General features: G+C 40.4%; 1 protein-coding gene across 1 annotated transcript; it reads left to right on the forward strand.

Annotated features, from left to right (window-relative positions):
• Positions 1 to 1,281: 1,281 nt before the first annotated feature.
• Positions 1,282 to 12,286, forward strand: LOC146388668 (uncharacterized). The gene is made up of 6 exons (XM_084926114.1): positions 1,282 to 1,413; positions 2,076 to 2,148; positions 5,872 to 6,048; positions 6,131 to 6,286; positions 9,972 to 10,064; positions 11,075 to 12,286. The coding sequence occupies exons 1-6, from the start codon at positions 1,328 to 1,330 to the stop codon at positions 11,267 to 11,269; spliced, it is 780 nt and encodes a 259-aa protein (XP_084782240.1). The 5' UTR covers positions 1,282 to 1,327; the 3' UTR covers positions 11,270 to 12,286.
• The last annotated feature ends 12,897 nt before the right edge of the window (positions 12,287 to 25,183 follow it).

A 25,183-nucleotide genomic window follows, 5' to 3' on the forward strand; every position in this document is an offset into this window, starting at 1 on the left:
TCCTCTTTGTGCTGACCGGCCAGTTTCTGCCTTTCCCTTAATCAAATGCTCTGTGCCTCATTCCTCCTCGATGCCGGTTTGTTTTTACGTCTGTTTGTGTGTCTCTATGTGGGTATGCCGGTTTTTGTGCAGCAGCAGGACTCAGTGGAGTTTTCCCACCTATTGGTATGGCACACCTGCTGGCAATGATGCATCTGCCTGTGATGACCTAGTTAAAAGCGACTACTTAGGGGAGTGCCTGAGCTTTAGTCAGTATTGAATGGTTGAATGACTACAGTCAGTGTATCCCTGGCACTGGTGTTATATGTATCTCTTGCTATCTGTGAGGAAACCTACCTGCCTTTTCCTGTGTACTGCCTCCTGGGATCAGGAGTTATTGTGGAACACTGCTGTGGAATAGAGCTTTTGGGATTGTTGTCACGCTTTTTCACTGTAAATAAATTCATTGTATTGAAGCAGTCCTGAACTTTAGTCCTGCTTTGCCTCATGGCAAACGTGACATAAGAATTCAAGTTGATTTAGCTTCAGTTCAACATCCAGTAACTGAAATATATGTTACCAATTTTAGAGCATTGCTGTTGTAAAGTCAGCTATGTTCCTTAAGCTGGGCATACACTGTGTGATTTTTTTCAGTCGCGTTATTCAGCTCCTGCTCAAACTGTACGATTGACTCACAGGGGTTAGAAGTTCGTAGGTCACGATGCAGGGTCTCACACTATACGGCCCGATGCTCTGATGCGACCTGAGTGCTCACACTGTGCGTCCATAACATGAAGGTTATAACAGAAAATCTGTTGCTCGCTCTCTCTCTCTCTCTCCCACTCTGTCAACTTTGCTAAATTGCTACTAAAAAACATCATCGCTTGTGTCCAGATCACACGCTGCACTGCTATGCTTCTCCGTTTTTCACTTTCATTTCTATGTTTGCGCGTGCGCAGTGTGAGAGGCTCACACTGCGCACGATGAAGCGCACACGATGAAGGTGAAACTCGGGCCGACCCCCAAAACGGTCACACAACTGAAAAATCGTCTCAAAATGGGCCAAAAATCGCACAGCGTATGCCCAGCATTAGGGTAAAATGGCTACACTCAAAAAAATGAACTCAGCCTATCTCTGCTTTTACTAAAGTAGATTTTGTTGTTTGTTCTTAATAAACTCGATTTTGCAAAAATTCTTAAAGTGTTTGTGCAAATTTAATGAAATGTTGTTACTTTTTGTTGTTACACAAAGTCATTGAACTGTGTCAACGTAACATTGTTGAGTAAATTCACAGGTTTGTCCCTCTGCACATACTGCTGCGTGCAGAGCCCGCCTAAGTAAGGGCCAATGCGCATGCGCACCACCCTCTTTCTCAAGCTTGCTTTTTCTTCGCCATGTGGACTGGTTCAGCCGCATTTTTGTCCAAAAATCAGGTAAGAAGTCATTTTTCTTGTAAAGCCCGTCTACATATATATGTTCACCCGTCAGTTAATGTCGCAAGTGCTACTAAGAAAAGAGTACAGGCAGGGTTTTGCCCGGTAAAGGTTTGCTAACGTGGACTTGCTGCACGTGAGTTTCCAAATGATTTTGGAGGGGACTCCATTGCAATAGCAAAGCTCTGTTTTCAGCCCAAATGTAGTGTAGCGCTAGCGTCGGTATGCGTCGGTACAGGCAGCGCATTCGGTCCGGCACGCACTTTCGCGCCGAGTTTATACTCGGACGCCTGACTGCGTTGCACTTTAGCCAACAACAGTGGAGAAGCGCTCCTCGCTAGCAGACAGGTTAGGGTGTATTTTCTGTCTAATATTTCAGCTTACGTTTTGATGTAGCTTGCAGAAAGCATTTAGTAAGCTGGTGTAAGATGAACTGCATTAATGTTGTACAATGTCCATGGGATTTCTCACTCGACTTTTAATGTCAGATTACACACACATTTACACAATATGCAGTGGTGATGATGTAGATCAATAAATTCATTGTTGTAGCATACAATATTAAAAATAAAACTGATTAATATGAAACATTAACAATGTGCAAATTATTTAGTTTTTTCAGGGACAGTGTAATGAAAATGTCTTTTGTGCTTCTCCCCCAGATACGTTGATGTGGCAGTGCAAATTGTGCAAAAAAGTGGTGTCATCACGAGCTCTGTTATTAAAACACTACAGGTTAGTTCATAGTAGACAGCAGTATCCATGTGCCTATTCTGATTGTGTCTGTGTTTTCAAAACATGGAATGCTCTACATAGCCACTTAAGCAGATCACATACCCAAAGAACTCTAGACAAGTCTGTGAGTTTGGCAATATTTAACTGCCATTTGTGTTCCTGCTGCAACATAGCTTCAGAGCAGGAGTATTTTTCTCACATTAACAACCATCTAAAATGTAACGAGACTGTTCATTGCATGTTTGAGGGTTGTTCTTTCAAAACAAATATCTATGGTACATTCAAGTCTCATCGAAATAGGAAACACAATCCTTATACCTTAAAAGACTTTAAAATCGGTATTGCTAACACTATTGTAGGCCAAACATCAGCTGATGACAGTACAGACACTATTGTAGAAGAGGACATAAGTGCAAATATTGATCACGATACAACTACAAGTGAGACTGAAGATTTGGCAAATGTAATAGAACTTAATTTTGCATCTCTTTTACTTAAGTTGGAAAACTATTTTCATGTTCCCAGCATGGCAATTGACGAGTTGCTTTCAGAATTGCACTACCTGATAAGCTGTGCATCAGTGCCTTTGACAAATCAAGTAATTGTAGACATACTCAAGAATCATAACCTTTGTCTAGACCAGCCTGTTATTGAAGAACTGACAAAGGCAGTTTCTTTTAACCCTTTGTTAAAAGCCATAGAAAAGGACGGCACACTTGCCACTGCCTTCAAACGCAGACAGTATTACAGAAAACATTTTGAAGTAATTGATCCAATTGAATACATTCTCGACTCCCAAAGCAAGAGGACCTTTCAGTATATTCCTATTCTAAAATCATTACAGCAGATATTTAAACAAGAAAACATACTGAACAAATTTGTCACTAGCCACAATCAGAATCCTTTTGTAAATAAGGAAAAGTATACATCATATAAAGATGGTCTACATTTTCAAAATAATGAGTTTTTCTCAGGCGGTGAACTAAGAATCTCTATTTGTCTTTATGTTGATGATTTCGAAATTTGCAATCCATTGGGGACATCACGGAAAAAGCATAAACTTTGCTCAGTTTACTGGATTTTAGGTAACTTGCCACCAGGTAGTCATTCATCCCTCTCTTCTATTTATTTGGCTCTCTTGTGCAAAAGTGAGGACCTTAGGACCTTTGGCTATCCAAAAATATTTGAGCCACTTTTGCAAGACCTTGTCATTTTAGAGCAGCAGGGAGTGTTCATTGACAATTTAGGGGTCAACTTTAAAGGCACTGTCCAATATGTAGTGGCAGACAGCCTCGGAGCCCATGGATTGGCCGGTTTTGTGGAAAGTTTTTCTGGAGATTACTTTTGCAGGTTTTGTACTGCTACACGCTCAGAGATTGAATCAAAAGCTACAAATAGTGACTTTTCTCTGAGAACTGAGGAGCTCCATCGTGTACACATAGCAACTGCACGTGAGACAGGGGTAGCTTGTTGTGGTGTGAAAAGCTCGTGTGTCTTGGCAGACAGTCTGTCTTTCTTCAAGGTCACTGCAGGATTCCCCCCTGATCTTGCACATGACCTTTTTGAAGGTATTGTGCCTTTTGAGATAGCTGAGTGCCTTCGAATACTAATAGGCAAGAAGTACATCACTTTTGAAAATCTAAATAGACTTGTTCAGTCATTTCCCTACAAAGGAGGGGATCAGACTAATCGCCCTCAGAAATTGCCTCACAATTTTCTTAGTAAAAAAACTGTTGGTGGCAATGCACATGAAAATTGGTGTTTACTAAGACTTCTGCCACTTATTATTGGACAACACATACCTGAAAACGAACCAGCTTGGGAACTTCTACTAGATTTGAAGAATATTGTTGAGCTTGTTGTGTGTCCTGTTCATAACAGTGACTCAGTTGCATACCTGGAGAGTAAGATTTTAGACCACCATCAAAGGTACAAAGAAGTATGCCCAGATAGAAGACCATTGCCAAAACATCACTTTCTGGCTCATTATCCCTCAATAATTCGCCATTTTGGTCCACTTGCCTTATTATGGACAATCAGATTTGAGGCAAAGCACACATTTTTTAAAAAAGTTGCTAGACACACAAACTGCTTCAAAAACATAACCCTGTCTTTGTCAACCAAACACCAGCTCATGATTGGCCATTACATGCATTCATCAGGCTGTAGCAAAGCCACTTTTGAGGTTTCACGAGTCTTGGCAGTCCCAGTAGAACTTCTCAAACGTGAAATTGCACATTGTCTTGCTGAAAAGTACCCTGACACAGCTGTAGTTAGCCTTGCCCAGAGTGTGTCTGTTGCGGGCATCTACTACAGGAAGGGCATGTTAATAGTACATGGATCACTGGGGGGTCTGCCAGAGTTTGCTGAAATCCTGCAGATGTGTATTTTGGCAGATTCGTTGGTGTTTATAGTAAAAAAACTGAGCTCGTGGTACACTGAACACTATGGATCCTTCACAATTGACCCATCTCCAAAGGAAATTTCTCTTGTTGCACATGAGGATCTGGTGGATTGTTATCCACTTTGTGACTACCAAGTCGGAGCTTCTCGCATGGTTACATTAAAGAGATACATACACTGTTCAGGTAATTTTAATGTCCATGTTGCCGATTTAATTTTTGTGCTGTATAGCAGTTCTTCTCAAAGTTTGGTTCTTAAAAATAGTTGGACCAGAACTTAAATCTACTCGGATATGTTTCAAGCCTTGTAAAAATACTAGAAAAAAAATTGTGCTGCAAAATTCTGAATACCACTAAAAAAAATACCTGCTTCACCATTGTAACATGTACTGAAGTTTGGGAACCACCTGCTCATGTTCTTGCACTTATTTTTTTAGAGTAACAGTTGGAGATTGGGACATCAGAAATGACAGCCCCAACAAAGCTTCTGATAATCCTGGGGGAGAACAACGCACTCAAGTTAACCCTTCCTTTGGGGATACCAAAGAATGTTAACGAGCTCAAAGCGGAGATTGAAAATCAGTGCGGAGTTTCTGAACAGTTCAGATTGCAGTACATGGACACAGATTTTAATCAGTTCCTTAACATGACATCCACATTTGATCTAAAAGACATGGACAAAATAAAAGTGATTAAAACAGGTGTGCCAGAAACATCCACTGGTAGTAATGAAAGCAGTGTGTCCTCATTTAACTTGGGTAGCCCCTGCTCTGGCCACAACCCTGATTATGACACAGATATACTGTCATCGCCAGAATCCAGGTCATCAAGCTCCTCAAGCTCAGCAAACTCCACGCTGCGATCAGAAGCCTGGCCACTGGACTTTCGCATACCTGAGTTTAGCTTCGATGTAGAGCTGCAATTGACAAAAGGCAACCAGGAATTCCAAGCCAATGGAACACTTTTAACCCTAAAACCAAAGCTCAAGTCTGACATTTTAGAGAGCTTGTCTTCAGAAATTATGAAGTACAAAGCTTACCCTTCAGACAGCAATCTTAGTGATGTTTGCCAAGCTTTGGTTGTAAAGCATCCATGCTTGAAAGAGAAGGGTTCAGAAACTGGATTTTCTGCATGGAAGATCAGTTTGAAGTATAAAATGTCAAACTATCGTGGAAAACTGAAGAACTTAGGGTGTAGTGAGTTGGTCATCAATTCTCTCAAAAGAAGAGGGAACAGTAATGTGCATCCCAACCAAGTCAAGAAACCCAGGAGAGCGGAGGTGAATTTCTGCCCTGATTATCCAGCTGGAAAAACCCGAGAGAGTCAGGAAGAAGAAAGGTTGGTGCTGCTTTCAGAGTTCAAGAAGAAGAACAATGATGAAACCATCAAAGCAAAAATGGCCCAAACCTTTCCTCACCGGAGGCAAGAAATTCTTCAGGACATGCCCTTCGTAGCTGACTTTAAAAGCCGATGGCCAGCTCTTTTTTCTTCACGTGAGGTAACTGAATCAGTTGATCTGCAAATGCACTCCACATGCAATATTTTAAACCCATCACGCTAAACATTTGTTTATTTTACAGATAAATGCTGAATTCCAGCGCATCACTACGGTCCCGCTAACATCCACATTTATGGCACAGCTGGACAACAACACAACCAAACTGACCAAAGTCTTCAGAAACAAGGGAGGAACATCTGGACGCAAGATCACAGAAATCATGGCTGCAATTGATGAGGTTTGGAATTAATTTTTTTGAATGCTTCATTCCCTCTTTTAATACATATGATTTTGTTGTCTCCTTCTATTGTAAGGTAAAGTTTAATGTTGGTATTATGGGATTGTTTATTCTTTGTCCTTTTCATGATAGTGTTGTCACAGTAATAAAGTTTTAAGTTGATTTGGATACTTCATAAAAAAAATTGCCAGAATTAAAAGCTGTTTTTACAGGACCATAGCGTTTCCAAAACGGGATTTGCCGCGGCTCCCTGGGGAGAATTTTGGCATTTACAGTAGAAAAGCTGAAGCTAGAATAAACTGCCATCAGGCACCTTTCAAACCAAGACAGGATAAAGGGAGGTCTCTGAGCGCCCCCCCCCCCCCCCGCATGTGACGTACAGGGTCACGCATTCAGCGTCAATTGCAGCGACCATGGTAAACAGACAGTAGTTTTAGCTTGGAGCTCACCTGTTGTCTCTCCCGCTCCACGCTCCGCTCTGCGAGTGTTTTTACCACTCAATTGAACCGCTGGCTGTCTCTCACTGTCCCTAAACAGACGAGCGATCTGTCTTCTTAACGGCCAAAAGAACGTAGTATCACTGCGTCCGTCCAGTTGATCATAAACAAGCTGAGCAGCCCATGGTCTGCCTGTGTTATTTACTTCTGCTGTCAACCGAGGCAGCGCGCTGCTCTGGCTCCACTACGGGGGACTTCCCTCTGTGACAAGAACGCTTGATGTGCGTTCAGCGAACAAAGGTGAGGGACTCAAGCGGCAATATTACTACGAGGCAAAACGTATCAGAATCGAGTTTTATCACTTTTCACCTTTGCGCCTTGCCGCATTTACGCGGCTCACAGATTCGGATTTATCACTCTGTAATGATGCGATGGTCTGTCTTATAAAATCAGCTCAAAAGTAAAGCTATTGCACCAACATGCTTTACCTTACAAACAGTTTTGAATCTGGTACTTGTTGGTGTTGTCTGTAATATTCAGATTGTGGTCCTGGATGTCCTCTGCTGTTGGTTGTTTTGTGCCGGGATCACACCGTGCGTTTTTTCGGCCGTCGCACACGGCTGCCCATGCCACACTCTTAGGACTCTAGAGACGTGACACACTGGGCAACACACGAGTTCAGTGACCCAAACTCAAGCAGAGACATGGAAAACATGCAGAACAGTGGGCCCTGAGGACCAGGGTTATGGGAAACCCTGGCTTAGTACTACAACTGTTTTTTCATTTGTCCTTGCAAAACCTCCTGTTCAAGTCCTCCAAACACACCCACGTCACCCCGCTTCTCTTCCAGCGTCACTGGCTGCTGGTCAACTTCAAGGTTCATTTCAAGATCCTGGTTCTGGTCCTTAGGGCCTTACATGGACAAGCACCATCATACAATGGAGATCTTCTCAGTCCCAACACCCCCAGCAGGTCCCTGAGGTCCAGTGATCAAAGCCTGGTAGTGCACAACAGTCTAAAGACCAAAAGTGACAGATCATTGCTGCTGTGGCCCCCAAACTCTGGAACTCTCCTCCTAAGCCTTAGATCAGTGGACTCAGTGGTTTACTTTAAAAAAAAAATCCTCTGTTCAGGCTGGCTTTGGTGTGACCTCTTGTTCATCCTCTTCCTCACTGGATTCTTCATGCTGCTGTTTTTGGTCGGGTTTCTGTTTTTTTTTTGGGATCCTGTGGTTACCTTTTTTTGCTCGTCACATTTTTCAAATGATAATGTTCCTTCTTTCCTTAATTTTTTTTATTTTAAATTTTGTTGTTCTTCTGTAGTGTGTCATGGACTTTTTTTCTCAAAGCATTATATATGTCTGTGAAGGTTCTCAGTCATCCAGGTCATCGTAGTCAAAGGAGCTTGCAAAGAAAAGCGTCTGGACTTCTTTAAGTTACTTGAAGACGTTTCACCTCTCATCCGAGAAGCTTCTTCAGTTCTAAGGTCAAATGGTGGAGAGTCCCAGATATAAACCTAGTGGGAGTATCCCCCCACAGAGGGACAAAAGGACCCCCTGATGATCTTCTAATCGCCTGAGCCAAGGTGTGAAACTGGGTGTGGGTCCCAATCAGCCAGAGTTTCGGGTGTGTTCATTGTGAAACCTGGCCCCACCTTATCATGCGAATTCCTGAGGTCAGATGGCCCAGGATGTGAGTGGGCGTTAAGGCGTCTGGGAAGGGATCTCAAAACTGGATTATAGATGGCAGAGAGTTGGTGTCGTAAACCCCCGCCTCTGTTCAAAGATGGTCGCTCACAGTGGACATAGATGGCTTCTTTCACTCCTCTTTCAAACCATCTGTCCTCTCTGTCCAAAATGTGAACATTGGCATCCTCGAAAGAGTGTCCTTTATCCTTAAGATGCAGATGGACTGCTGAGTCTTGTCCTGTGGAGGTGGCTCTTCTGTGTTGTGCCATGCGCTTGTGAAGTGGCTGTTTGGTCTCTCCAATGTAGAGGTCTGGGCATTCCTCGCTGCACTGTACAGCATACACCACATTGTTAAGTCTGTGTTTTGGCGTTTTGTCTTTCGGGTGAACCAGTTTTTGTCTGAGCGTGTTGCTGGGTCTGAAATGCACCGGGATGTCATGCTTGGAGAAAACTCTCCTAAGTTTTTCTGATACACCGGCTACATAGGGGATGACAATGTTGTTGCGTCTGTCCTTCTTATCCTCCCTCGCTGGTGTCTGGTCTTCTTTTCTGTGCCTCTTTGCTGACTTTAAGAACGCCCATTTAGGATAGCCGCACGTTTTGAGTGCTTCCTTTACATGTGTGTGTTCCTTCTTTTTTCCTTCAGGCTTAGAGGGAACATGTTCTGCCCGGTGGTGTAGGGTCCTAATTACTCCAAGTTTGTGTTCCAAAGGGTGATGGGAGTCAAAGAGGAGGTACTGGTCCGTGTGTGTGGGCTTCCGGTAAACTTCGATGTTGAGTTTGCCGTTCTCTTCAATGTGCACAGCGCAGTCCAGGAAAGGCAAACAGTTGTCCTTTGTGTCTTCCCTGGTGAACTTGATGTTTTTATCCACAGCGTTAATGTGCGCAGTGAAGGATTCCACTTCTTGTGTCTTGATTTTGACCCAGGTGTCGTCCACATATCTGTACCAGTGGCTGGGTACTCTTCCTTTGAAAGAGCCAAGAGCCTTCCTTTCCACTTCCTCCATGTAAAGGTTGGCTACAATAGGTGACACGGGGGAGCCCATGGCACAGCCATGTTTTTGTCTGTAAAAGCCTTCGTTGTATTTGAAATATGTAGTGGTGAGGCAGAGGTCTAACAGTGTGCAAATCTGATCGGGTGTGAAGTTGGTCCTGTCCTCCAAGGAGCTGTCTTCTTGTAGTCGTTTTCTGACAGTCTCCACGGCCTCCGTGGTGGGTATGCAAGTGAAGAGAGAGACTACATCAAAGGACACCATGGTTTCATCTGGATCCAGGGTAAGTTTCTGGACCTTGTCAGTGAAGTCGGTGGAGTTCTTGATGTGGTGTGGGGTGTTCCCCACAAGAGGAGCAAGGATGGTAGCAAGGTGTTTAGCAATGTTATAAGTGGCTGAGTTTATGCTACTGACTATGGGTCTGAGTGGGACAGCTTCCTTGTGGATTTTAGGAAGTCTGTAGATGCAGGGTATGGCATCCCCTGGCATTATATACATTTATTTTGCTGAAGTTAACTGAAAATGTCTTTAAAGTTTAGCTAAGTCAAATTTGCTTTTATGTTTTACAGAACGACACAGTTGCAATGAGAAGAGTGTGTACGCTGAAAGGACTTGCAGTCTACCTCAATGAAGATCCGAACAGCTTGATCAAAGAATATCAGGCAAGTAATCAAATAGAAACAATTTCCAGTAATAAAAATTTAACTGACGGTAATTTTTCCTCACACACATTCACTAGATTATAACAAAAAGTTAAAATTAGAACATTATTGGAGATATAAAAGCACAAGCTTATGCGGGAGTGACCCTTGCCATTACAGTTGGGGTGTAATGTGGGCTGAGTGTACTGTCTTTCTGCTTTGTTGTTCTGCCGTGTAATCTAGATGATGGACCAACACCTCTCATCTCGCTCTGAGCTGTCTACTGTTTTGCAGCTTAAAGGGATATTCCACCCCAAAGTGAAAATTGGTCTATTACCATATTACCCAGAGTAAGATAAGTGAGAAAAAATAATTTTGTAACCAGTGCAATAATTCTCCTGATCCGGCAGCAGTCTATTTGCTTTTGCCTAGCATTTAAAAAATGGAGTGAATGGGAACTATAAGCATTTTGGTTGCAAATGACTCTTTAATGGTACGAATTATTCCTGGTGAGCTCAATAATCATGTCGACTTTAAATGAAAAGTAATAAGTGACTTGAAGGATTTGGAGGAGTAGATTTAGACTTGGGAATACATTATGGTTACCACATACAACACTGTAAGCCGCCGCTGCATGGTGCATGGATATTCGAATATGTGTTTATTTATGGAAACCAGAGGCTTTTTCAACCACTGTTGTTGTATCCAAGTGCTATGCCATGGCGGGTTACAGGGTGCTTTGGCGTAACTGTAATGTAGGCCCAAGTCTAAATCGCCTCCTCCTGCAAATCCGTCGTGTTACTTTTTACTTTTCATTTGCAGTCGACATGATTATTGAGCTCACCAGGAACAATGGGTATAAGATCAGAAATGTACTGTGCTGGTTACAAAATGCTTTTTTCTCACTTATCTAACTCTTGGCAATATGGTAATAGACAAATTTCCACTTTGGGTGGAATATCCCTTTAATTGATAAGAAACCCTGCAACTTGTATTATTATGTTTATTTATTTATTTATTTATTTTTTTAGGATGTGGACTTCCATGAGGCCGAAAGTGAAATGGAGAAGACGCTCATTGGCATCTACGTCATCAAACCAGAAGGAGAGCGTGACCTTGACCCGGCAGAAGACATTGGTATCATAATTGAGGGTGTCGCTGTGCTCAGAGATCTTCCTGATGTTGCCACTGCTGTTGTGTTGTTGTTCGGCCTGATCTACACTTAAAACATGAGCTACCCATCCAACCTCAGGTACACTTTTGAGTTTTTTCAGAAAGTACTGATGGGACTTGATGCTAAGCTATCAAACAAAGTTCAAGTGCTCAGAAACAAACTCCTTGAATAAAGAGGAGGAAGCGGGAGGCCCTTATTGCTTAACTTAGTTTGAATGCTTTACGTTCAGGTATAGTTAAGTTGTTCATAAACACTTTTTTTCATTGTCAGTACTGTTTCTTGGGAACATTCACCAGTTTTGGAGAACAATAATGTTCATTTGCATTTTAGCAAAATACTGTTACTTAAAAAATTGGTGTTGCACTTCTTCTACTGCTACTTGACAACATACAGAAAATGACAGACATTTTAAAAAGTTTTAGCGGTTAGGCCGCTGTGATTTGATATTTCAAAGAATGTGACATTTGGCAGCTGTCTGCAACTTGGGATGTAACCATAACTTGAAAAACTGAGTAGCACTGTTTTACAGTACAGTTTTTGAACAAAACAGCCAATTTTCACTGTTTTAAATGAGTTTAGTTTGCTCTTTCATGCTTATCAGTGTTTGAAAATAATTCCTGAAACGTCTTGTAAAATGTAGGATTTTTTTTGATAATTTGGATGCTTTCTGGACCAGTTGAAAGACAAGTTGGTTAGCACTTCACTGATCTTTGAAGTAAAATATTGTTTTATGCACAAAGTATTTAGTTAAAGTTGTAACAAGTTGTCTGCATTGATTGCACTTTGTGTTAAGCTACGGCTACAGTCTTTTCGGTCTGTCAACAAGTATTTAATATGCACTGAATGTGCTTAGTAAAGACAGGACTTTGTTGGATCATTTTTTTAATCATTTTAGTTTGACGACAAGTTGGTTAGTACTTTATACTGATCTACATTTTCTGCACAAAATATTCACTTGGAATTTGTAACAAGTTGCATTGATTGCACTTTGTGTTAAGCTGTTGTGCTTGGAAAAAAGTATTTTATATGCACTGAATGTGCTTATTAAAGGCAGGATTGTGTTTGATAATTTGGGTGCTGTCTTCATTTCTTCCTAAAAGATCTCCCTAAGATTTACTTAAAAATGTTATGTCAAGTGGTTCCACATAACTGCTTTAAGTAACTTTTAAGAAACTTTGCTATTTTGTATGGAAGTAACCAGTGTAAATGATTTATTTGTAATTGTATTGAATAGAAATTACTTAACAATTTTATATAATTCAAAAGCAACAAAGTTATGTAGCAGCTACATAACAGTTTTACAAAGATACTACCTAACCAGGTTATGTCCTTCTAAAGCAGAAAAGTTATGTACCAGCTAAGTAACAGTATTACAAAGATATTGCCTAAACAAGTTATGTAGGCTTAAAGCAACAAAGATAAGTATCAGCTAAGCATTGCAATTAAGTTACATTTAGCCAATACACTTACGTAAATCTAACTTAACAGTATTGAGTTCAAACTAAGTAACAACATTTCTTAAAAGTTACTTAAAGCAGTTGTGTGGAACCACTTGACATAACTTTTTTAAGTAAATCTAATGTTTTATTTTTTTGAGTGTACAGGGGTTAGCATTATATTTCAAATGCTTAAGCTAAAATAATTTAGCTAACTTTGTGCCTTACAGCAACCATCCTGACATTTCAATCTGTAACCTGCCATGATCTGCATGTTAGTGACTTAACCTCCGAAGACCCTAACTCTTTCATGGAATGCTTTTTTAATTTCTCTCTGCTATTTGGGCTGATTGGAACATGATGAATGTAAAAACAAAGAATTACGTAATTTTTTTTTCTTTTGTTTTACCTGATTTTTGTTTCTGAGAAAAATGAGATCCATATATGAAGTCATTCGCTTGAAATTTCAATAGGACAGCTGCAGTATAATGTCCTCGTAAGTGGATATTAGGTCCTTGTAGAGCAAAATTTTGTATTTTTGTCTAGACAACCGAAAATGTGATGTCCACATATGTGGATGCCAGGTCCTAGGAGGTTAAATCAACTTTTTTAATGAAGGAGTTCTTTAAGTATGTAGGATAATCATCTTGCTTTGATATTGTGACTCATGTAATTTTGTTGTACTGGTATCAATGACTAAAAGTGTTTTACAACTCGCCAAATTATGTTATCTAGTGAAGAATTATATAACAGTTTAAAAGAAAGTGAGGATGTGAAAACTTCTCTGTTAATCTCCAAGAAGCAGGTTTGCAGAGTTTAATTTGGAAATCTTGGATTAAGGATTTATAAAGCTAAAAAAGTATCATAAGACCTCAAAGGCAAGGGGCAAATTCAATTAGCTGGAAACTAAAACAAAAGAATGCATAGTTTGCAAATGTAAAATCTGTTTTCATGAATCTATAAATGATCCATGTTTGTGCATATTTATGAATCTTCACTCTTGTAAGTCTGGTGATTCTTCCTAAAGCTGAAATAGAGTTCACCAATCACAAGATAACTGTGAGTCTAAGATGACTTTTAGGTCAGAACAAAGTGTCAGAATGACTAAGTAACTCTCCATCTTAATGCATCCTGGGAGCAATGCTTGGCCTTAAACAAGAATTCCACTGGCTTGATGCCACTGTGTGTTTTAGTCTGCCATTGAAAATACATTACAGTGAAGAGAAGTTGGCAGCTGCCTTCATCAGTACTTTATTTTTTTTCCAAATGCTAAATAGGTGCAGCAGCAGCAGCTCAGCATGCATATTGAAGACCTTCCTGCAGTTCCACCGGTACATATACACATACATCTGCACAAAATGACTGCAATGAATGCTAACGGAGAAAGTAATATTTAAATTGTTAACTTGCTGTGAGCATACTATATGAAAGTGCTAATCCCCAGAGGTTACTTTTTATCTCACATTTCTTCTTCTCTATTCGCTTCCCTTAATCTTCACTCCTCCCTATCTTTCTATTACCTAAATGAAGTACAGACACAAATGGATTTCTTATACAACTCTTTGATGGCAAATGCACTTTGACTTTGAATACAAATGCTACCTTTCATGAATGCCTCTGCCAGGGATTATAATAAGGCATTCTTCACATTCAACCAGCTAAAGGTCTTATGAATTTATTGAGCTGAATGGGATAGCAGATTATAACAAATGAGAAGAATACATATATGTTTCATAAAATGGAGAATATTTAATACAAAAGTGACAGGTCTTCCAATATTTTCTGCCGCTTATTTCTGGATTAACATGTTAAATACGTATCCTCTCTCCCAAGCGACTGACAATGGATTCTCTCTTTGAGGATTTTTTTTTTTTCCATTTTCTTTGACATGTACATAAATGTCAGTATCTAGCTTTTTCACATTAATGGGTACACACAGGAACACAATAAGTTCCTCATATTAAAAAAGAAATAACATCTTCCTGCTTCCAGAAATGGATTACACATCAAACACATGCTGCTCTGCTGTGGTTGTATGTCAAAACCTGACAATCCCAGAGAGCAGGGGTCGTGTCTCTCTTAAACTGAGCATGGCTCGGGAACCAAGGCAGATGACCAGATAAGTCCCATTACAAGCAAGCTTAAACTATGATTCATATAATGCTGAGATTATTTTGTTAGAACACATTACACTGAAAAAGTACTCTGGTGTTCTGAGCTATGCCGAGGTTTCAATTCCTTTTTTTTCCCATATGAATACTAGTGGAAGTTTGAAGCCTTGGAAATGAGATCTCTGTTGGAGTCCAAAAATCCAGTCTGTTTTAGCAAGAAAAATGACTGTGGGAACCTGCCAGTGGGAACCTGTGTGTGTCTGTGTGTGTTCCTGTCTAGTTATCTTTGTGAGGACCGAAATCTGCATTCTACTATACTTGTGAGAACCAACAGTCACTTGTGAGGACACACACACCGGTCCTCACAAGTTTGAAGGCCTTTTTGAGGCTCAAAATGTGGTTTTAATGTCAGGGTTACAATTAGGTTATGGTTAGGTATTAGGGTAAGGGTTAGGGTTAGGCATTCATTTTTAATGGTTAGGGTTAGGGCAGTGGTTCCCAAACTTTTTTCGCTAGGCCCCCCTTTGTTTTACAAGAAAAATGTTCACGCGGTTTATTTTCACACCTCAAACATTTAGTAAACAATTAATCAAATACAAGTAATCTGCAATAAATCACAGGTAGTAATAAAATATACTATTAACTCTTTTACGTAGCGTAAAAGAGTACCTACACGGGTATTTTTGAAAATGCAGCTGTTTCTATGCGTTTGGGCCTTTCGTCCTTGCGTTTAGAATCACCGAAAATTGAGATTTTTTAAACGTCCTATTTTGCGTTTACGTGTGGACGAGGAATACAGAGTTCGTCACGCAATGTCAAAGGTAGGCTATGTGCCTTTTTTCACATCACGCTGTGCGCCGCGTTATTGTTTACATGAGATGAATTGCAGAATGGCAGATAGAGACAAAATACTGTTACTGTTATTACTGTTAATCTGACTATCTGCATGCTTACATATACACACGCAGTTACTGTCCCTCCATTAGAAAGGCAGAGGCGTCACGGTGTAATTAGGTTAGGTGTAGTTGTTTTTTTTCCTGTGTAGTTGTTTTTTTTCCTGTGTGGGGCCCGCCCCCACACTTTGGGAAGCTCTGGGTTAGGGTAAGGGGCTAGGGAAAGCATTATGTCAATGAAAGTCTTCATTAAGATAGCTGAACGGGTTTGTGTGTGTGTGTGTCTTCTGAAGAATCACCTGAAATAAGACTGCCACAACTGACATCTACATTTTAGTGTGACTGAAGTCACTTTACATTGGTTTAAGAATTGTCTCACCCTTTCAGCCTGCAGTAACGCTAAATTGTGTGATCAAAGTTAAAAGAAAAACTTTGAATACGTAAAATGCAAAGCCTATAAACAAGACCATGAAATATTAATACAGTTCAAAAGTGCATCAGCCCAATATGTCGACCGAAAGTGAAGAGGGGATTTACCAGGTAAGGTTACGAGATATGCCTTTATTAACCCTTGGATGCACAACCTACCAGTACCTACACTCTTCCACGAGTGGGGTCAAAAATGACCCCAAATAGAAACAATGCATTTTGCTATAAACTCAGTTGTTATTCTTCAAAATCTTTAAAACGAAGAGTTGTAATATTTTCATATTTGAGGTATTCCTCATAAAACATGATTGTGACATGAAGCCCTTTGCATTTTATTTATTTTTTTCATTAATTTTAAGAAATTGCAGTTTTTGTATCACTTGTATCACTTTTGTATGCTTGCTCTGCAAATACTGCAGAAGCTGGGTCTTCCCTCTGAAAGGCACAAGTTGTTCATCCACTGTAACACAATCACTGAGCATGAATTTCTGCCTGCATTGACCAGGAACAGACCCCATATGTAGCGGAAAGCTGCCATGTGGTTTGTTTTCAGTCAGTAGGCTCTGGTCCTCTTGTCATCAAAGTGCAAGAAACTGCGAACATCTTTAAATCTTTGAATTGACATGGTGGCCTTGAACAATGGGTTATGCAGAGGACTCCCAAAAAACACACTGACTGGTACATCCTGGTTCTTCTCACTTCCTGCAAGAAGGGTCAATCAAATGAAGGCCAGGAGCTTATGTTTGATTACATTTTTCCACTCTTTTCCCCTGTCTGTGGCTACTCTTCATGCCTCCATGTTTGTGCATGTCAGCACCTCTTCTATTATATTATCAGACATGAACATCTTCCATGCATCTATTGGGGAGACAGTACTAGACCCAGGTGCAAGTCCTGGCCGACTAATTCAGAATATTGTGGCTAGAGCAGTAAGATGGGCTCATTCTGTTAGACTCAATATCCATTTCCTCTTCAGAGGACTCCTCTGTATCTGACTGGCCTTGTTCAGTGGGGGGGACAATAGTCTGGGTACTCTATATCTGAGATGTCAGATTCTGAGTCAGTGCCTCCGATGGGCTCTTCATCCCATCCGTCCTGGATCATTTGTAGGGCAAGGTCCACAGCTGGCCTCATAGCAGCCATGTTACTTTAAATATTAAAAAAAAAAAAACATCAGAAAGGACAATGTTTGAAATGCACAGGAAACTATAAACAGGGCTGCACATAAATGGTCCGCAGGTGCACATTTGCTGTCAAAATAAAAGACGCGTACCAGATAAGAAGTTGGGACGCTCGTTTGTGTACATTAGATGTTCTGGAGGAGAACAGACATTTGTTCAGAACTCTTAAAGATGTCGAAAAAGCAAGCTCCGTAAGCAATTACTTTGGTGTTCCTCCACCACAAAAGAGGCACGTATTCTCTGAATTTCCGGGAATACTTTTATTTTGACAGCGAATGCGCACCTGCAGCCCTGACTATAAATCGTGTATGTTACTGTGTAAAAATGAATTCTTGATCCATCAGAAGTGTAAGTGGGTCAGTCAGAGTTGCTAAGGATGAACGTTTCATAGAAGATTCCATAGGAACTGCTTGGGGTCATTTTTAACCCCACTTGTGGAAGAGTGGGGTAGTGATACAAAAACTGTATTTTTTATAAATTAATGAAAAAATAAATGCAAATGGCCTCATGTTACAAACATATTTTATGAGGAATACCTGGAATATGAATATATTACAACTTTGCATTTTAAAGATTTTGAAGAAAAACAACCCATGGGGTCATTTTTGACCCCACGTGTGCATCTAAGGGTTAATGAAACCCTTATAAAGATACAGTATAACTTAGTCTACGTACACTTAGTTATACTGACTTGTCTTGAAAAAATGGTGTCTTCATTAGTAGCTTGTCTTGATTCCAGACAATTTGTTCAGCAACAACCCTCTCAATTAATCAAATCAAGACTAGGGGCTGATGCTGAACGTGCTTTATTATCTTGATAATTAATCTGTTGTCTTTCAGCAGCCAGCATTAATGGCCCTCCTGGTGAAAATTTACGCCTTTAATTAAAAGCCATTCATTGCTCAACAAGCCACCTATGACCTTCAAATCACTACCACAGTTAGAAAGTGCTATTACGGCAGCTTGATTTACACAGGGGGCAAAAACTTTGTATAAATTATCCTAAAATACTTTGGATAGTGGTGGAGAGGGACTGACAGAGAGGAAAGAGAGAAAAAGCAATAAAGGAAAGTGTAGACTTTGAAATTAATTTAATAAAAAAATGGTTTACAGGCACAAAGTGCCATCGGTACCTTAAGAGAATAGTTATTTTTCATTCTTATTAATTTTATTTTTATTTATTTGCCAAATCATAAACAAGATAGGACTACTTCCTGTCTATTTTTAAAGAGAAAGCTGCAAGCAACTGGAGCATCAAGGCTTAGATTTTTTTTTTCCTTTTATGAATTGTGTTCCCCATAAAAACTAAATGGATCACAAAGCTGGGTATGCTTTTAAAAGTGACTGCTTTGACTGTATGCCCGGTTTATCATGTGGGCATAGATTGATATAAACTTCTAGGCATCAGTTGCTTTCTTTTCAGCAAGTACATTTTGTTGTAAATCCATTTTCACCTATCAAAAGCATCCTGGTTAACAGTATAATGAATATGGATGTGCAGAAGCAACATCTAAAAGTGTTTAAATCTGTATTTAAAAAAACATACACAATTTCACACAGACTGCATCAATTATTTGTCTGCAATCTATGGTGCAAAAGTAGCAAAACATGTCAATTAACATGTTGACTAATACACATGTTTTGAATAAAAGCAAGAATTCACTATGAAATTAATTTGTTCTTTCTGGCTAGATGGAGTAGTGTTCTGTAGTTTCTGCTGGCCACCACTCAGAGCATAAAAATAGCACAACACCACTTAAAACTGAGACTTGTGATTTTTACACTTGTTTAAGGGTTCAGTTTGTTTCACTTCAGGAAAGTACTCTCCAACCCAACCCTTCTAGTTTATCTGCTAGTAGCTCAGGTACACAAGAGTAACGGTAGGATGGTAGCCTCCTTTCGAATAGGAACAACTGGTGGTTGCTTAGTGATTGAATTGAACATTTTTGCATTCAGCAGCCATTTGCAAGTAGCTGTGGTGATTTTTCATTGAAAATCTATTACATGGGTTGGCTGTTGTTAGGCAACCTGCCTATTTGTGTAATGGGGAAGTCTTTAGGACCCAGGGAACCCAATGGAGGGTATAAAAGAGGAAATAGCAGCAGGTGCTTTTCATTTCCACTGACGAGCGGCTGTGAACAATGGTTGTGTGAGTAGGTGAAGAGCCTGAGAAGTTTTAATTGTCTGCTACACAAACAGTTGTTTTAAACCTCTACAGCAGAGGTTCGAGGTACAGGCTGTTTTTCTTTCAGTGCTTTTTTTTTTAAATTTGTTGAAATGTATTTGATGTTTATTGTATTTTATGTTTTTAGTAGTGATTTTTAGAAGATAAGCCAAGATAAGCCAGGTGTGCAGCAAACACAGTTGTCTGCTGGAGGTATGTTAACTTAATATATTTGACATTAAAAAAAGTATATTGATGCACTATAATCTAATTTATATTGTATTGCCTCCTGCAGGGCAGGCTGCACATGTGAATTTGTCACTGTTTTTTCCTCCTTCTCCTTTTTGTTGCGTTTTTGGTTTTAGTAGGGTCACCTTTTAAAACTGTTTTTTTATGCCGGGTTTGTTTTTATTTCTACTGGGCTGGTGCAATATTAGTCGGGCAATGTGCAATCCCTGAGCTGGGCTCTTACCTTAGGGGAAGTAGGTCTTTTTAGAGGTGCTCCGTGTGGATTTGCAGTGAATAAGTTTTATTAAGAGTGATTTTAGTGCCACCGATTATTGCCTGAACTAAAACACTTAGTGCATGCGATAAGTGTTCTGTTGGGCTCGTATTTATTTGGGGTGGATTTGTTTCTTTTAAAGCAACGAGCATCTGGGACCACCGGGGCAAAGCAAGCCCTCAGGTGATAGCTGCATTGCTGGCAGGTTGCACCAAGACTATTTTGTGGTCGTTAGTGACCGTTCCCATTTTGATGTTTTAGGCCTTTTGCAAACCCTTTGTGTTCTTTTAAAATAATAAATTTTAACATATCTGACTGATATTGACCCTCTTGTCCTGTTTATTCTGGGCTCGTTCCTGTAAGAGCTTTGGGCCTGAAAGTTTGCACAAGTAGTATAGAGGCCCTTAGCGGTTACTCGGTGGCTTTTACTCGCTACATTTGTCATAGTCCATTCTGAGTGTCAGGTTGTGGTAGAGTATTTTTTCAAGGTTCCTCCCTCCTGTGCGGAGTCCAGTTTCCCCACTCTTGATTGGACATACCTGCATGTCATTACCTCCAGCTAAGAGACTGTTTGAGGACTAGCTTAAGCCCTCATTCTCTGCCAGATCGTCTGCTACCTTTGGTGGTAATTCAGCTCACAAGTTGCTGTCTTGTGGTTTGTTCTCTCCTTGTGTTAATTTTGTGATCTGTGTCTTCAGTTCATCACAGTCTTGGCTCAGTATTTGCAACATACCTGCTTACTCACCTGATTCTCTACGCTGACCTCCTTTACTCCAGGTTTTTGTTTTTTGAAACTCATCTGCACACTTTCACTCTTGGGACTCTGGAAAGAACAAATTAGGGCTGCTCAGCTTCACACGCTCCCGCTCCTCTGGGCACTTACTTATTGTCTCCTCCGGGAATATCCGCTTCTAGTTACCAAGTAAGATATACAACTTTTCTCATACCCCTGGATTCCTCCTCCATACTTACCAATACAGAATCAGTGGATTAACCGAGCTCTCCTCTTTTGCAGTGGATCCATTCCTTGTGGTATTCGCACCTTGTGATTACCTGTTGCCTTTCCTCTGAGTAATCTGCTGCCTATCGTGTCTGCTTCTGAGTCCAAGGGCCATCTCAGCCCCTGACACTTTGGGGTTTCTGGCTGGACTGAATTTCTGTGTTTGACCATAGAAAAACTTGTAATTGTATGTGATGTACAAAAGTAGCTTTGGGGACGGCACCTTCAAAGCAATCAATATTGTTACCAAATGTAACAAGCTTGCAAGTTCATTGTACTTCCACAAGGTCACAGTGATTTTTATTGTGCCACATTCGCAGGATTATGATGGAGCAGGATGGATGTTGTGTGCTCTGGTGCTCAAGCAGTCTGTTAAGCAGTTCCCTAACAGAGCAGACATGATCTACTTTTGATTGAGAGTAGATCAGGATGTCATTCATAGAAGCAAACACCTACTGGCCGACCATGTCATGAAGGACATTGTTAATAAGTTGTTGGAATACAGCAGGACTATTGCACAGGCCAAATGGCCTGTCTTAAACTCGTCCCCCTCTGATGCACACCAAATTGTAAGCGGTGCCCAGGTCCAGTTTGGTAAAGATGCTGGCCTGAGAGAGATCTACAGAGGTGACAGGAATCAAACGGTCCACTAAAGTCAAAAGGATATCAAGTTGAGAAGCAAAGTTCTCAGCTGTCCCTGTATCTAGGAGAGCCTTAACAGTTATCAGTTTGTTTCAGCTGAAACACTACCTTAAGCTGGAAACGAGAGGGGTCGATGGAATGGGTGGGTCCAGCCAGGATTCCCCTGATGTCTACCTGGGCTCGCCGTTTCCCAGAAGCAGGGGACACTGGGGGTAGTGATGTTTTGCCGACCCACAGTAGGTACAGATGTCAAGGACCTGGGTCTGGGGATCCAGGGTTCTTGAATAATTTATGGACATGTGTACATCTGTTGCTGCTGTCCCTCATTTCCATGTTGGTGTGTATGAGTAGGTGTGTGTGGGGGTGTGGCAGAGCACTGGGTTTCAGGCATCATCAGGCCCACTGGGTGTGGCCCGCCTCCAGGCGGGACACACCAGAAGAGGATGATCACACACACCTTTGGGTCCTCATTCCCAAATTCCCCACGGTCTGCCTTGCTGACCGTGACAACAGAGGTCTTCACGTCAGTGTCATTCTCGTTCTTCTTTGGATAACTTCCTCAGTTGCTTTGGTTCCTTGATTGAGAAACTGCTGGAATTAGCAACTACCCCTCCAGAGAAGGGAGGAGATGGAGGAGCTATAGACCTTTGGGACCGAAAGAGTTTAAAGGTACAAGGAGCAGGATGAGGTTGTGACATGGCTCACTGATCAATCTTTAGGGCAATGTACACAGTCTCATCCAGTGTCTTAGGAGCCTCACGTACAGTCAACATATGGAATTAGCCAATACCTCTATAAAATTGACCGGCCTAAAGCGTCTCCCCAGTTCAGTTTAGGTGCCAAAGTGCAGAAGTCAGAGACAAAATGACATCCTGACGTAAACTAAGTAATTGTGACTTCATTTCCACTTCGCTGCTAGCGGGAACAAAGGCCTTCTTTAACTACTCCACAAATTGGGCATAATCAATGCAGGCAGGTGACTTCACATTATAGAGAGCTGCTACCCACTCCTGGGAACAACCAGATGAAAGCGAGGTTAGCATTGCAAACTTAGTGCAGGAGGTGGAGTACTTAGAAGGGTGACATTTGAACATCAAATCCAGAGTGGCAAACTCTGACGGCTGATGATCAGGGGGTATCTGAGCTCCAGATATGAAAGGAATGATATCTGAGCAGAGAACGGGTAGGTGGAGCTTCCTTTTAAAGCCAATCCCTGTGGCCACCTGACCACTACCTGACACTAGTGATGGGTTTATGACATGAAGCTAAGCATTGAGTTTTGTTATTAAATGTATATTTATCTACTAACAACTGAGGAGTTTTAATCTTAGTAAAACAAATAAGCAATAAAGGTTTAGTATGTATTTACCACTGTACAAATCTATCTTATACACTACCACATTCAAATCAGTCAATCAGCGATTCCAGTTACTAATTATTCCATAAAATCTTGTGGAAAAAAATGTTTACCTGGCACACATTTTGGGTAGGAGATGAAACCTACTAAGCTGACAGAATATCTTCAATTTTGAAATGTGGGAACGCCAAAGCACTGTAAATGCATGCTGTGGGAAACTGTAAATTTTATGTAGCTGGGAAAAGGAGAACCAGAGATCAAGATAAGAGATGGCGATAAGGACAGAAAGCCAGTGAAATACACACACGCGCACACACACTGCTGTGTGCTATTTAAAAGTGATCGTAATACTTCTTCTGACTTATTGCCATGACACATTTTCACTTTTCTCAATCCTTTTTGGTCTGCATTAGTTAGCTATTTATTCAGCCTGTTAGCAGAGGGAATACATTTTTATTTCAAAGAGCTTTACTGCTAGAGATCAGCTGGCTAGAAGTTCTACCCAGGGGTACTGACTACTCATCGAAGCATAAAACACCAGTCTTACTACTTGATTCAGGGATTCAAAGAAAATAAAGAAGGCTCTGCTGGTTATCCCTTTTTGGCTGAGTTGTGGAAGCACATCAGTGGAGGGCAGATAATAGAATGAGATGCCATTAGCTGCTGAGAGAAGTTATCTAACTGCTTTAATAAGAGAGAAGAGATGAGTAAGAGTGTTCTAGCATTTAAATGATCACCTCTTGATGTGTTCTGAAATATCACCTGCATAGAAAAAGAGTAAAAGCTTATAGGTTGGATATTCAGTTGTTGGACCTTTTTAATAAAAGAAAAGAAACAAAAGTTAGAAACTAGGAAATGTAATTTACCAGGTTGAGTTGCACGTTAGCAAAAGCTGGATCTGGGCAAACTATGAGGTTAGCAGCATTAGATGGCTGTTTACATATGGATTTGTTGTTAAACCTCTTGTTTTTGACAGGAAATTGATTGGAGAGTGTGTATGTATAGCAATATATGCGATCATAGGACAGCCATAATACAAGCATATGATTTTACTGAAATGATGCATTGCTGTAACTTAAACAGAATATAAAATATTTAATGTGAGCACAACCTTACACATCTTCAGCAGTAATCTTAGTCCATATAAAAAAAAATGGGGGACATTTTGCAAAAGAATAAATAATTTTACTTTTGATAACATACAATTTACCAGTAACACACAGTTTTTTGTGTAGTGAGGTGTTTTCATAGTGTTTTATTGTTACGTTTATTAAAGGATTGCTTTAATTTTATTTTTATTTTAGAGAGTTCGTCAGTCTACTCTTCAGGATTGCAGAAAGATGAAAATGCCCATGCAGAATGCATCAACATGCACTAGCAAAATAGTCATGAAATGATACGTTTTAATCCTGCCTAGTTTGTTTTGTTGAACAGTTGAGTGGACTGAAGTGTATTTTTCCTGCTTGCCTTTCTGCAAAAGTCACTGCATGGCAATGCCATAAACTGTACACTGGAGTTGGAGGTAACCACTATGATGCCATCCACTAATGTGGACACACCTTTGGAACGCAAGTTCGATTCCCTCGCAGTATCCATTAAGGGCTAGGCCCCCCATGCCAAACGCCAAGCCCTGGAATGGCGCGGCTACGTCTGTAGCTCAGACATGATACATTTCACTGCATGTTGTACACTGTATGATTGTGTATGTGACCAATAAAGCTCGTTTCTTCTTCTTTCTATGTTGACGTTCCAGATCGAGCGTTTTGACCATGGTGTCAGTGAATTGCATACGATTGCATGTACTTAGGTTACATGAGGTTCAAATAGAAATCAATGTCAAGGGCAAATCTTGTATTTGGCAGAATATAGTACAGCATGTGGTTGATCAAGCTTGTGAACTGTGATGCTGTTTTAAACAAGCAAGCAATTATATTTTCTTCAACAGATTTTGACTTTCCAAATGGCAGGTTATTTAAAAGAATATTTGAAGGAAGAATGGTTATGTTTAAATGCATGTAAAATGGTCTCTTTTACAGCTAATTGACCTGGACCCAGTGTGCTTAGTAACATTTTGTTTAGTGTTTTTGAAGTGTGTTTGAGTTAAAGGGGTTAGGTGCAAGAGCACAAAACAGACAATTCTTTAAAACCATTTGTAGAGTGTTTGTAATATGTGGCTATTATATCAGTAAGGTTTTTCTTTTTTTTTTTTTCTTTTGAAAAGTATTTTTTTTTTTATTGAACTGTGGATAGA

The sequence above is a fragment of the Perissodus microlepis genome, chromosome 4 (assembly GCF_051167445.1).
Source record: "Perissodus microlepis isolate ML-2025 ecotype Zambia chromosome 4, ASM5116744v1, whole genome shotgun sequence".
NCBI classification, from domain to species: domain Eukaryota; kingdom Metazoa; phylum Chordata; class Actinopteri; order Cichliformes; family Cichlidae; genus Perissodus; species Perissodus microlepis.